General features: G+C 38.0%; 1 protein-coding gene and 1 pseudogene across 1 annotated transcript in view; one reads left to right on the top strand and one right to left on the bottom strand.

Moving 5' to 3' along the window:
- Positions 1 to 343: 343 nt before the first annotated feature.
- LOC129561826 (large ribosomal subunit protein uL11 pseudogene) lies at positions 344 to 972 on the top strand (annotated as a pseudogene).
- A 575-nt stretch (positions 973 to 1,547) lies between these two features.
- ZGRF1 (zinc finger GRF-type containing 1) overlaps positions 1,548 to 13,721 on the bottom strand; it is a 56,591-nt gene continuing 44,417 nt past the window's right edge. The window contains exons 22-30 of the mRNA XM_088836166.1: positions 12,849 to 13,008; positions 9,545 to 9,622; positions 9,197 to 9,344; positions 7,342 to 7,469; positions 5,564 to 5,687; positions 3,523 to 3,699; positions 3,250 to 3,384; positions 2,277 to 2,538; positions 1,548 to 2,108 (exon numbers count right to left, since the gene is read on the bottom strand). Of these exons, the coding sequence (XP_088692292.1) occupies positions 1,948 to 2,108; positions 2,277 to 2,538; positions 3,250 to 3,384; positions 3,523 to 3,699; positions 5,564 to 5,687; positions 7,342 to 7,469; positions 9,197 to 9,344; positions 9,545 to 9,622; positions 12,849 to 13,008 (1,373 nt within the window). The 3' untranslated portion in view covers positions 1,548 to 1,947. The remainder of the gene's footprint in view (positions 2,109 to 2,276; positions 2,539 to 3,249; positions 3,385 to 3,522; positions 3,700 to 5,563; positions 5,688 to 7,341; positions 7,470 to 9,196; positions 9,345 to 9,544; positions 9,623 to 12,848; positions 13,009 to 13,721) is intronic.

Below are 13,721 nucleotides of genomic sequence, written 5' to 3'. Positions count from 1 at the left end.
CCTATTGTGGCAATGTATTCCTACTGCAGCACACAGGCTCTAGAGCTTGCAGGCTCTCTAGGTGCACAGTGCGGGCTTAGTTGCCCTGTGCAATATGGCATCTTAGTTCCATGACCAGGGATTGAACCCATGTCCTCTGCACTGGAAGGCGGATTCTCAACCATTGGACCACCATGGAAGTCCTGCATCTTTAAAATAAATATTGAGTGACTTGAGCCATGAGTTTGTAACTGGTAAAGACAAATATTTCATTGATATTAATTATAATCAATCGCTTGCTATTTTTCCATGAAGTAAATGTTCCTTTGTTATTAATGGTTAAAAATCATACAAATGGCTTTCAGCTCGGAGGAGGCAAAGGTGCAACTTTCTTCGGTCGTCCCAAATCCGGGTTCATCCGACACCAGCTGCCTCCACCATGCCGCCTAAGTTCGACCCCAACGAGATCAAAGTCGTGTACCTGAGGTGCACCGGTGGGGAAGTCGGTGCCACGTCTGCCCTGGCACCCAAGATCGGCCCTCTGGGTCTGTCTCCAAAAAAGGTCAGTGATGACATAGCCAAGGCAACTGGTGATTGGAAGGGTCTGAGGATTACAGTGAAACTGACCATTCAGAACAGACAAGCTCAGATTGAGGTGGTCCCTTCTGCTTCTGCCCTGATCATCAAAGCCCTTAAGGAACCACTGAGGGACAGAAAGAAGCAGAAAAACATTAGGCACAGTGGAAACATCACTTTTGATGAGATCATCAACATTGCCCAGCAGATGCAGCATCGGTCTCTAGCTAGAGAACTTTCTGGAACCATTAAAGAGATCCTGGGGACTGCCCAGTCTGTGGGCTGCAATGTTGATGGCCGCCACCCTCATGACATCATAGATGATATCAACAGTGGTGCAGTGGAGTGCCCAGCTAGTTAAGAACTACAAAGGAAAAAGAAAAATAAAGGATCATTTGACAACCAGTGGGGAAAAAAGAAAATCATACAAACGGTTTATTTACATACATAAATATAGAATATAAGCATAGAAAAAAAGACTGAAGCAATATATTAGCAATTATTATCTCTGGGTAGTGAATCTCTATGTGCTTTTTATTTTTCATTGTGTACCCTTCTGAATTTTTCAAATTTTCTGTAAGGGGAATGTATTCTTTTTATAATAGTTAAAACCCATTATAATATATACCAGTAACTACTGTGCAAACAAATGCACAGAAAAAAGACCAGAAGGAAATGAGCTAAAGGGAGCCTTTTATTCCTTCTTTGTTCATCCAACGGATCGTTATTAAGCACCTACTACTCCAGAGTCACGGCCAGTCTTAAGCACCGCTGTCTCTAGAGACGGACTCTTAGATACTTTTTCTTCTTTCTTTTGTCCTTCTTAAAAGTTTTATTGTGAAGGAATGTCCCTCATGGTCCAGTGGCTAAAACTCTGCATTCCCAACCTGGGCATGCGGCCCAGGTTCGCTCCCTGCTCAGGGAACTAGATCCCACATGCCACAACTAAGACCCAGCACAACCAAACAAATATTTTTTTAAAATAAGCTTTATTGTGAATCTGTTTTTACTTACAGAATGACAGGGCATTATATTTCTATTTTTAAGATTGTGATAGCACTGTAGTTCAGAAAGGAGTATGTTGGTATAACTGTGTAGATGCATTTTAAAAGATGAGCTTTTGAGATAATCACTTATTTTTATCCCCATAAAAGCTTTGTCCTGCTCCTTGAAAAATTCATTTCTTTAGAAACAGAGCCATAATTTTTAGAAAGAATTTTTATTGGTGAGATTTTATAGTTCCTTCAACATTTGCCTATCTTAAGTAATTATACTTTTTATGAAGAGCAGATTTTACTTATATTTAAATCTTTTTGTCCCCCCAGTTACAAGGGCTAGGGAGTAATAAAAATATACAAATGTATAGTATAAAATGAATTTGAACTTTAAAAACTATACCATGTCTTTTTGTGAATAAGATTTTTTATCTGTCAATTTATCTTTTTCATCCTTTTTCTTCTGTTTTTCTTCTGCTTGTTTTTCAAGATAATCTTTAAGGAGATGGTCCAGTTGTGCTTCATACTGGCTTGCATGTTGCAATCCACCTTCCCTCCCTTAAAAAGATACAAAACATGAGACAACTATATTTTACAGTGGTGTCCATTTCATTCATCACCCATAAGTGGCAAATTCAGCGTAGTTCCTACTTGAAACACCCCAGGCACTAACACAAAAGTCAGTTTTAATTCAAAATGCTTGAATTAAATACATTTTTGTTTTACCTTCACAGTGTCGGATCACACGTCCCCATAGCCGATTTTTGCTCAGACAGGCTAAATTTCCTACAATCAACAAATGCCTCCTTCCTCTGGTCAATGCAACATTCATTCTTTTTTCTGAATCAATAAATCCTACTTGTCTGGTCCTTACACAGGACAGAATAATGATCTCCTTTTCAGCTCCCTGAAAAGCATCTACTGTGGACACCTGCACAGCTTTCATGTTAGGATGGTCGAAGTCCACAGCACTGAGTAGATGACACAGCTACAGAGGAAAGATGACAAGAATCATGCAGTGCAGACAGTGTCTTCATGAAGAACCTACACCTCTCCGCCTACCCTCAGCAGCCATTATCACTTAACTAACAGTGGGTAATTTTCATTTTGTTATTACTCACAGAGACTTAGTTTCTGAAATGATAAATAACTAGATGATAATATAAGTTGCAAAGCAAAATCAAAGTGATGATTTACCTATTGCTGGGAACTCATCTGGATATGCTAATTTAGAGTTGATAAACTAATAATGAAACATGAAAAATACTAAAATTAATATAAATTAAAACTAGTTACAAGTAACTGGCTTGTGAGTAGATTAATATCTGGGATCTATCTTTGATTTACTGATAAAATGTAACAATAGTGAAAGAACATTTTGGAAAACAGATTCAATCCCATCTGTCCCAAAACACAAAGCATACACCGTATTTCCTTCCCTCTAATTTGTTTATTTGCATTTTTGCCCCAACAGCTGTAAACGGAATTTAATTAAACCTTGTTAGGTTTACATCTAATTATACAGAAAAAAGCCACAGTAGACAAAAATCTAAATGCTGCTTTTTAATACCTTAAAGTCCTAAAAGCTTTTCTAGCACCAAACCAATACAACCTAAAGCACGATGAACGTAATACCAAATATTATAATATGAAATTATAATATTTAATAATGATAAGTATCATCATATGTAGTACGGACCTTGTACATCTGGGATTTGTATAATGTTATCACCCCAATCATGGAGCCCGCTATTCCACTCGCAATCAGTGATTGAATCAACTTGAGTGTAAAAGCAGCTTCTGCCACATTATGAAAGCTGTTACCTCTTTCAATCTGGAATAAGAAACAGAACCTAGATTATATTTCCCAGAAATGCTACAGAAAGTCCAAGAAAATCATACAGACAACAACAATACAATTAAAACAGGAAACTAAACTGTGTTGACTCTTATCAACATTAATGTTATTTACCTGTTCCAGTCCTTTTACGTTATAGAAACACAGAGTTGGGAGCCATTCCAGTAAAGGGCTCCTCTCTGTTTCGGAAATGCCATTCATGAGATTTCCTTCATAAAACAGATCATTAGCAATAGCGCTGATTATGGGGTGACAACGGTACTGAGTTCTCAACAGAATTGGCTTGTGACCCTAAGAAATTTAAGTACAGAAAAATAAGGAATTAAAACATTTTTTTTTCCTTAGGGGAAAAAAATCCACAATAATATTTTAAAGTTTAAAACTACTGCCACATTGTGCTCTTAGTAAATAAATTAAAACCATGATAAAATGGATAAAAAAGAACTTTAAAAAAATTTAATAAAAATATTTTCATAGTAAACTTTTTATATTAAAATTATAAAACAAACAAATCTTAGACTAGTAAGTTTGGTATCTAACATTATGCCTTCAGAACCTCTGTGGAGTTGGCCTAACACTAAATTGAAAAGAAATCTTTACAAACAAATCAGAAATTGTTGGTGATAACCCATTAACTTTCCTCCTTGGGTACAAGCTATTTTCACTCTGAATCTTCAAACAAGTTTCCGATTTTGTTAACATATCATAAATTAATTCCCATCTATTTCAGGGCTCTCCTGGTCTTTATTTGCAAAATGTTCTATAATATTGTTTGAACATTTAAAAAAGTTACAAGGTACTCTGATAATAATATGTAATAAAATGCAGGGTTAGTGATCACATGGACAAAGGGGGAAAATATGTGAGGAAGAAAATCAATCCCCAAAACTCTTTAGGGCATAAATTTATGAACAGACAACCCATCAAATGGAAGAAAATATTTACAAATCATATATCTGATAAGGAATTAATATCCAAAATATATAAAGAACCCCTACAACTGAACAACAAAAACAACCCAATTCAAAAATAGGCAAAGGGCTTGAACAGGCATTTTTCCAAAGATAAGTGCATGAAAGATGCTCAACATCATTACACATTAGGGAAAACACAATGAGATACAGCTTCACACCTATTAAGATAGCTATTAATTTTTTAAAAATGAAAAATAACATTATGGTAAAGATGTGGAGAAATTAGAACTCTTGCATCTTGCTGTTGGGAATGTACAATGGTACAGCTGCTATGGAAAACAGTTTGACAGTTTCTCAAAAGTTGGATATAGAAATGGCATCAGACCCAGCAGTTGCACTTGAGCTCTACAACAGTGGACATGGATAAGAGAAACGTTATAGACTGTTTTTATTTTATAGCAAAATCAATATACTTGTTCAGTTCAGTTCAGTCACTCAGTCATGTCCAACTCTTTGTGACCCCATGAATCACAGCACGCCAGGCCTCCCTGTCCATCACCAACTCCCGGAGTTCACTCAGACTCATGTCCATCGCATCGGTGATGCCATCCAGCCATCTCATTCTCTGTCGTCCCCTTCTCCTCCTGCCCCCAATCCCTCCCAGCATCACAGTCTTTTCCAGTGAGTCAACTCTTCGCATGAGGTGGCCAAAGTATTGGAGTTTCAGCTTTAGCATCAGTCCTTCCAATGAACACCCAGGATTGATCTCCTTTAGAATGGACTGGTTGGATCTCCCTGCAGTCCAAGGGACTCTCAAGAGTCTTCTCCAGCACCACAGTTCAAAAGCATCAATTCTTTGGCAATCAGCTTTCTTCACAGTCCAAATCTCACATCCACACATGACCACTGGAAAAACTATAGCCTTGACTAGACGGACCTTTGTTGGCAAAGTAATGTCTCTACTTTTTAATATGCTATCTAGATTGGTCATAACTTTCCTTCCAAAGGGTAAGCATCTTTTAATTTCATGGCATTACCCACTACTAAAATTCACAGGGGAAAGATTCACTTTATTGTTAGATTATTAGTGTTCTCTTTAAGATGAGTACTTTCTAAACGACTCCAATTAAAATAATTTTAGGGCAAGGACCTGGTCTTGCCCTAAATATATTTTATTTTCTATCAACCTACAGAGTGTATAATCAATAAATGATAACTCTGTATAAATTGAGAAGTAGTACCATTAAGCAGAGCCGGTCAAAAAGAGTTTGTTCCAGTCCATTTTCATGAGCTGCATCAGAACCCTGAATAGTCGGAGGAAGCTGTTTGGGATCTCCAACAAGTATCAGCTTTTCACACTCAAACCTAAAACAAAATTCTAAAAATCAATCTAAGCAACGAGAAAAATACACATTGACATCATTTATTGCACTGTTTTCTAAAATGTAGTTCAAAGACTCTGAATACACGGAGTGTACTGAGAACATACAATAGTGCTCCCAGGTGTATTTAAAGGCTTTAAAAAGTTACGCAGCAAGTAAAGAACCCTCTACATAACTTTACTTTTCCCACATAAAACCTATTAAGTGTCCCCTGCCTTGGAGAGGAATCAGTGTTCACAGAACACGCTTTGAGAATAATGATTTTTAAATCTACAAACTTAGACGTAAAAACTCTCTTAGAAGTCATTTAGCTTAAACTTTTGTTTTAGAGATGAAGCCTTTTAGGTTCTCAGGGGTTAAATGTCTTTTTAAATAGGACTAATATATAGTGGGGGGAAATCCAAGTTTTGTAGAAAAACCTATATCCAAGTTTTAGCTCTATTATAACACAGCAAGTTACTTAACCTCTACAGTGTCAGTATTTTTATTAGTAACCTTGATATAACAATGCCTTGCATGGCTGTTGTAAGGATTTACGCATGTAATGTGTTTAGTGTACAGTAGACGCTCCATAAATATTGCTCCTCTACCCTCTATGCAGGGCCTTACTCTCTCCGTCTCTGGCTCCTGGTTAGGGTGACCAACTGGTTTGCCCAGGACTGTCCCAGTTTAAACCCTGAAAGCCCCCTGACGCAGAAATCTCCCAAGTCTCAGGCAGAGCATGACAGCTGATGCCCTCCTCCCTCATCCTTTATGTCTGAGAAAAAGATCTGTAAATTCACCAAAATAATTGTGTGCTTTATTGTAAAAGTTCTTGCTAATGTTACATCCCTGTTTTTTTTTTAAGGGAATAAATCCCATACTTTTGGTTATGATGTGTGGAGATTTACTGCCATATATATATTGCATCAAAATATATTAACATAAAAGTACTAGGAAAGTAAAATCTTTCTTGTATATTTTCAACACTTGTAAACTGGAAATCAGAAGATTAAATATTTACTATAAAGAAGGAAAAAGCAAAACAACAAAGGGGGACAGAACAAGGGCTAGGACTTGAGCCTATCAATCTGGTCTAGTTTAGCACACCCTCCTCTACCTTTAGGATTCCTCAGAAAGAGACGCTTTAAAAGCACAGTGTTTCAATGGGCTGAGATAGTTTAGAAGATTTCATAGTTTCCTAAATTTTAGTAGATAAATTTTCACTTTCAGCTTTTTTTCTTTATATATTTTATCTACTTTCATAATCTAAAAACTATTTTCGAACCTAAACACTGGAATTCTATCAAGGCAAGAACTTAAGAACATTCTTCAGTAGAGTTGGGTTCTTAAACTGTGACTACAGAGGCACCTTTAATCTGGTTAAGAGATCTGCAATGTTCCAACAAAATCCTAGCACTAGAACTTTCAAGGCTTGTATGAATTATGTGATTCAGGTGTCCAAACTGTGATCTAACCAAATTTTGATATACTAACTCCTCCCCACCTCAAATTTCCTTTCACGTTCTTTTAAAGAATCAGATTAGTACTTGCATTGCTAGGAATTTTCACAAAAGTCTGGTAAGAGTTTGAACTGAGGAAATGTTTGAAATAACTGTAACATCCGAGTGTCTTTGGAAAAGAACCTTTTAGGTTACCTTGCAATGGGAAGGAGAGAAGCCGGTTCTGTTATTTGACTACACTCATCCAGGACAACCACAGGGAATTTCAGATCATTCATGCATGGGAACGGGCAGGCTGCACAGGTAACTCCAACTACTCGAACCTTCATTATAAGGAGAATGTTATTAACAACTATTAAACAAAAGAAGATACTTACCAAAGAACTTGTAGGCTAAAACCATAAATGAGCTAGTCCTAATTTAATCACCACCAATCAGAAAATAGGCCACTTGACATCTACATTTTCATTATTCCCACATAAGGAATTCCTCTTTAAAGAATTTTATTTATGAACAAGTGACACCAATGAGCAATAGATTACAGTAACATATCAGTATGTTAGATAAGGATGTAAAATAAGTGTGTGTGTGCTAGTCACTGAGTTGTGTCCGACTCTTTGCGACCCCATGGACTGTAGCCCACCAGGCTCTTCTCTCCATGGAATTCTCCAGGCAAGAATACTAGAGTGGGTTGCCATTCTGTTCTCTAGGGGATCTTCCCAAGTCAGGGATTGAACCCTGGTCTCCTGCATTGCAGAGAGATTCTTTACCGTCTGAGCCACCAGAGAAGCCCAAGTCGTTCACATAAATAACTAATTTGCACTAGCCGAGTATAGTCAAACTAAGCCCTTTAGGATTTGGCTGGGGAAAAAGGAGGGAAGTTAAGTTCATACTTGGGATAATAAAAAGCTAGTCTGAAGCATTCTGAGGACTCCTAGAACTAAAACTTGTTGTAGACTGATTATTTCCAATTTTTTCTCCTTCACCACGACAGTATTTATTAATCATCCACACCCTTTACTGTATGACTTTGCAGCGCTTCCCACCAGAGAAGTAGGTGAAGTGTATCTCCCAGCTCCACTGATGCTGGGCTTGGTCATATGACCTGTTAGAGCAAATGGAATGTTAGCAGACATGCTATGAACAAAAGCTTTACATGTATCTATATGATCTAGCCTCTAGAAGTGCCCTCCTGCACTTTTGCCATCTGTAAGGAGAGGGCCATCATGCCACAGATTGTTCTCAGAATGAGAGGTGTGACCCACACCAACTGACCTGTAGAATCACTGAATCGTTAAGTTTGTTTCTTAAGTTACTGAGATTTGGTTTGTTAAGCAATGGCATTTCAGCAGCAGCTCACTGAAACGGTGCCAAGCACCTTGACTGTCCCAAATCTCTTGCAGAAAGTGACCCATGTCCTCACTGTCCAACAAGTCAACAACCAACCCTCTTTTCTTCCACTCCCTTTTCTTCCTCCATGCTTGTTTTATAGGAGAAAGCTACTGAAGACTTCTTTCCTCAAAGCTGACACCCTATCTTGAGTCACAACTTGACAAAGGCGATGATGCTACTTGCTACAGCCAGAGATCCTATGTGTCCAATGTGGGCTCCCGATACCTGGGATCCATGGTCTGAGCCTCCCAGGTTCTTGGACAGATTTTAGACAGACCCTAAAGGGCTTGGTTTTCTAGGAAAGCATCAAAGATAAAATTCACTTGGATATTTTGCCCAGTGTCAATACAATAAAACATGGATTGCATAAACAGGCACACTTTAGTTGAATCTGGAGAAGGAAACGGTAACCCACTCCGGTATTCTTACCTGGAGAATCCCATGGACGGAGAAGCCTGGTAGGCTACGGTCCATGGGGTCGCAAAGAGTCGGACACGACTGAGCGACGGAATGGAACGGAACGAAGCTATCATAGTTGGGTTTTTTAATTTACTTAAGGGGAATAAATAGGAATAATACTTCTCTCAATAGGAATAAAAGTAATGTAAATTGTATATATAAATTAAAGAGATAAACAGCTCACGCTGTTTCCTCTCACCTGTCTCAGCAGGGTTTTATTGGTCCCCAGTTTATGTTGCTCAATACTCTTCCTCACATAGACTCTTTCCATAGGAGTCAAGTCTTCCTTCATGAGTGCATGTAGTTCTTTTAATTGTTCATTTTCATTTTCTGAGCCAGCATACAAACTTAAAAAACAATTACATAAAAGAATACCCTTTTATTCTATTTTAGTAGTATCACAAAAGAGCAAAACACACAGTTCCTAAATTAACACCAAGAAAAAGGCTTTCTCTAGTCTTCTTCAAAAACCAAATTTAAGGTTAAGAGTTATGTAAAATTATACTTCTGTGCACATTCTGTGACTTGTGGAATTTGGCATTCTTACCTGTAAGGTAAAACTGGCTTGGCAATCTTTCTGACACTCCCAACTCTGACAAACTTTTCAAACCCAAGACTAAGAAGCCTTTAAAGAAAACAGGGTGAAACAGATTACTTAGAAAACAGAATCTAAAACAAACTTTCATATAATATACACATTATTAAAATAACTTTGTATAACAATATATTTTATAGTTATGTAGTTTCATGTGAAATGCCTAAACTCAAAGGCAATGTAGCTGAAAAACTTTTTATAAAATGTGTTTCAGAGAATTTTAAAAATATGTATTATCTTATGTTGAGGGCTCATGAAATGTACATAAAATACTGATGTCAGAATTTATCACAAATGAAACTGCCCTAGGAACTCCCTGACAATCTATTGATTAAGACTTTGTGCTCTCACTACTGTGGCCCAGTTCAATCCCTGGTTGAGGAATTATTACAAGATCCTACAAGCCACATGGCATGGCCAAAAAAAAAAAAAACCTACGAAAATAAACAAAAAAGACAAAACTGCCCTAAAGACATGATGGAAAGCAATAGCTACCATATATTTAGCATCAAGATTTAGTGGGAAGAGTGTTAGCCTCTTTATATACCTTGCCTTGTTTACACTCCTTACAGCTCTGCACGATATCTCATCTTAGAGATGAGGAACTGAAACTCAGAGCTCTAAGCCAGGTATTTTGCTAAGTCAGGCCACATGGCTAATAAGTGAGGCATTCATGAATCAAACCTGGGCAAGTCTGTCCACCTCCAGAAGATATGGGTGACTGTTCTTCCACATCCGTGACCCCCTAGTGAGGGCTTTGTGCAGCAGCAGCCCTCACCCCCCTTCCTTCTTACGTATCTTACAGCTCCTGCTTTATGTGAGGAACAGAGGAGGGGCTCATTGAGCATCCAGACCTGAAACAGGTATCACCTCAAATGGGGGATAAAGAACTGGAAAGCTGAAGAAACTATTGCTCTCCAAACATAGTTTTCCTAGATAATCTTGAAGCAGTTTGTTTATGTCCATCAATACATGAACAGACTTCAGGTTTTGCATTTTTTTAGTTTTTATCTTGGATAATAGCTATTTTTCAGTCTGAAAAATTAGTTTATATATATATTTGAATATAAGTGTGTTAATTCTATGAGAACAGTGTAGTATCCTCATCATATCATGGGGCAAAAAATATTTTATTTCTTCTCCAGAAATTCTTCATCCTATTCTGTCCATTGCAGTTGAAATGCATTATCCAAGTACACAGCTAAATGTCAGTTCAGTGTGAGGCAATGTCTGGGTCCAGCCTACATGCAGTTGGGACAGACACAGATCCTACTGCAGTCCACAGTCCTCAGGCCCTCAGCGGAGGCTTAAGCATTAAAGACTCTCTTCTATGTTTTTTGTTACCTTTCATGGTCAGTCCTCACTCTTCTAGCTTTTCTCTTCTAAACAGATTAGAGTTAAATTTTTATCTCAAGCTAAGCAATCTAAGTTCTTTTCAGTTTGTGCCCAAGTAACTGTTCATTATCCTGAGTCAAAAAATGCCCTCAGCCACTGTTTTAGATTACTTAGAATAGTACACACAGGTAGAACTTGCCTAGAGGGCAGTCTTACAAAGTATATCAAGAAGCTTTAAAATGTTCATATCTTTTGTTCTAGGCCTAGGTTTGTCCTCAGAAAAGAATCAGAAATGGAGACAAAGATTTTTGTTTAAGGATCTTGGTTACAATATTATTTATTATAGCAAAAGCTTGGAAAGACCTTGCTGATCAAAAATTGTTTATAGTACAAAAATTGTTTATAGATCAAAAATCATGGCATATAATAGAGCTATGAAAATTTTGGTTTCTAAGATTTAATACCATAAAGAAATAATCTTTGAGTAAAAAAAAAAAAGCAGGACACAAAACAAACATTATATACTATTGAAAACTAAATTTGGAAAACAAAATGAATGTATGTATATGTATTGAAAGTCTGTAAAGAAATATAATGTTAGGTCTGCATATTTTCTACTATACCCATTACCTAATGCAATTATGAAAGTTAATTTTTAAAAAGGCTATACTAATAAATAATGGATTATTTCTCCTAATCAAACTTTATCATTTATGTTGAAATTCAGATCATTAAACATTGGAATACTGGTAAAACACTATGTAATACCTTCTCTGCATTTTTAATAAAATCTTACACAAAAATTTTACCCTGTATAACAGATTGCACTATTGCTTCCATGAAACAGCAAGAGGCTAACCTTTTAGTTTGTAAGTAGGAAAAAAGATCAAGCTTCCCTGGTGGCTCAGTAGTAAAGAATCTGCCTATCAATGCAAGAGACATGGGGTAAACCCCTGGAAGAATGGATTGGGAAGATCCCCTGGAGAAGGAAATGGCAACCTACTCCAGTATTCTCACCTGGAAAATCCCATGGACTGAGGAGCCTGGTGGGCTACAGTCCATGGGGTCATAAAGAGTTGGATACGACTTAGTAACTAAACAACAGCAACAAGGAAAAAAATCACATACGAAACCTGATGATTTGGAGACAAGGATGGGATAAAGGTAAAACTAAAGGTGGATCCCTCTTATTGAAACCAAAACATAATTTAAGCAAACTGTTCAGCTATTTTACTATTATGTGTTCATACAGGCAGGTAGAGGAGAGAATAACTAACCTGTAAGTTGGTTGTGCAATTTTAGCCTACTTTCAAAGTAGCCACCCTAAGCTCCTGGGTCAGAGACAAAGGACTTTTACTCATGGCACAGCAAGCAGCATAAGCACTAACGTATCTACAATGGTTTCCTGTGATCCCCAAGTCATATGAGGAGACACAGAGGATGCAGATGGACACCTGCACTGCAGTGGACTGAGCTGTAGGAAAGGAACACTGAGCTTGGAAATCCACTATTTTTTTAACAAGAAATCAGCAACTCTGCTCTTGGTCCTGGAGGGAGATATTACATCATCAGTCAAGGTTGCTTACTGCAAACACAACTGGAAAAAATGTGTTGGGTTAGAGTGGTCAGGGCATGCGTGGTGGATTGCCTCCCCCAACAGTATATGTCCTTGGCTAGATTTTTACATGAGTATCTCATCCTGTGTCAAAACTGTCAGGTTTTGTATCTATTTTATCCTACTTACAAACTATTAAGTCAGCCTCTTTCTGTTTCATGGACTCTGGTTCTTGAGTCAGAGACAAAGGTCTTGCCTGTCCGGCATGCCCAGCACAAATGTGCATGGACATTCAGGGCCCATGGTAGACTGCCTCTCAACAACAACCTAAAACATTAGGCACTTAAATACACCTGTCCTACCTACCCAAGAAGCACTCTATCAACAGCTACATTAGTAGAAGAAGAAATCAGAAGTTTCCACGGTCTTGCATTTCCAACTGTAAGAGCTTCACATTTTTCAAATAGTTGCACAAAAAACAAAACCACCACGGCCAGCAAGTAACTCTTTCCTGCTCCAAAAACGCCTAATTATTTTGAAGAGGGGGAAAAAAAGTAAACACAATATCGTAAATAAATTTCTGAAAAGCACAAGAAATATCTCATCCATCCATCTCCCTCTCTCCTTCATTTAATTAATTTATTTAAAAATATTGCTTGCCCACCATGTGTTTAATTAGCACAAGGAGTCAATGCATAGATAATCAAAAGACTTTCACATTGAACGAGACCACAGTCTGCTTAGGAAGATAGGCAAGTAAAGAACAATGATAAAACAATATGGTTAAGTAACCCTATTGGCATCAGAGAAAGAATATCTCTCTTTCCTTTGGTGGAGATGGGAATGCTTCCTCAAAATAAAAAGAACGGGAGAACTAAGTCTTCCAGGGTAAGATATCCCAACTCTTAAGGAAAGGATCATTCCAGGCAGAGATGTGACAAAGCATGAAGCTGGTAAGTATTTCTGTACGGCCTGTAGCAAAAAGGCAAGAGAGGAGGCGTTCTGACAAGACAAGGGGAGAAATCACAGAGAGTTTTGCTTGCTAAGGCTCCGTCCGTCCCTTCGTCCCTTCGCTCAGTCGTGTCCGACTCTTTGCGACCCCGTGGACTGTAGCCTACCAGGCATCTCCGTCCATGGGATTCTCCAGGCAAGAATACTGGAGTGGGTTACCGTTTCCTTCTCCAGGGGATCTTCCCGACCCAGGGATCGAACCTGGGTCTCCCGCATTGGAGGCAGATG

Source organism: Moschus berezovskii, chromosome 5 (assembly GCF_049115385.1).
Source record: "Moschus berezovskii isolate FMDL1 chromosome 5, NW_MosBer_1.0, whole genome shotgun sequence".
In the NCBI taxonomy this organism is placed as follows: Eukaryota; Metazoa; Chordata; class Mammalia; order Artiodactyla; family Moschidae; genus Moschus; species Moschus berezovskii.
Note: the sequence above shows the minus strand (reverse complement) of the source record. Positions and strands in the feature narration are given on the sequence as shown.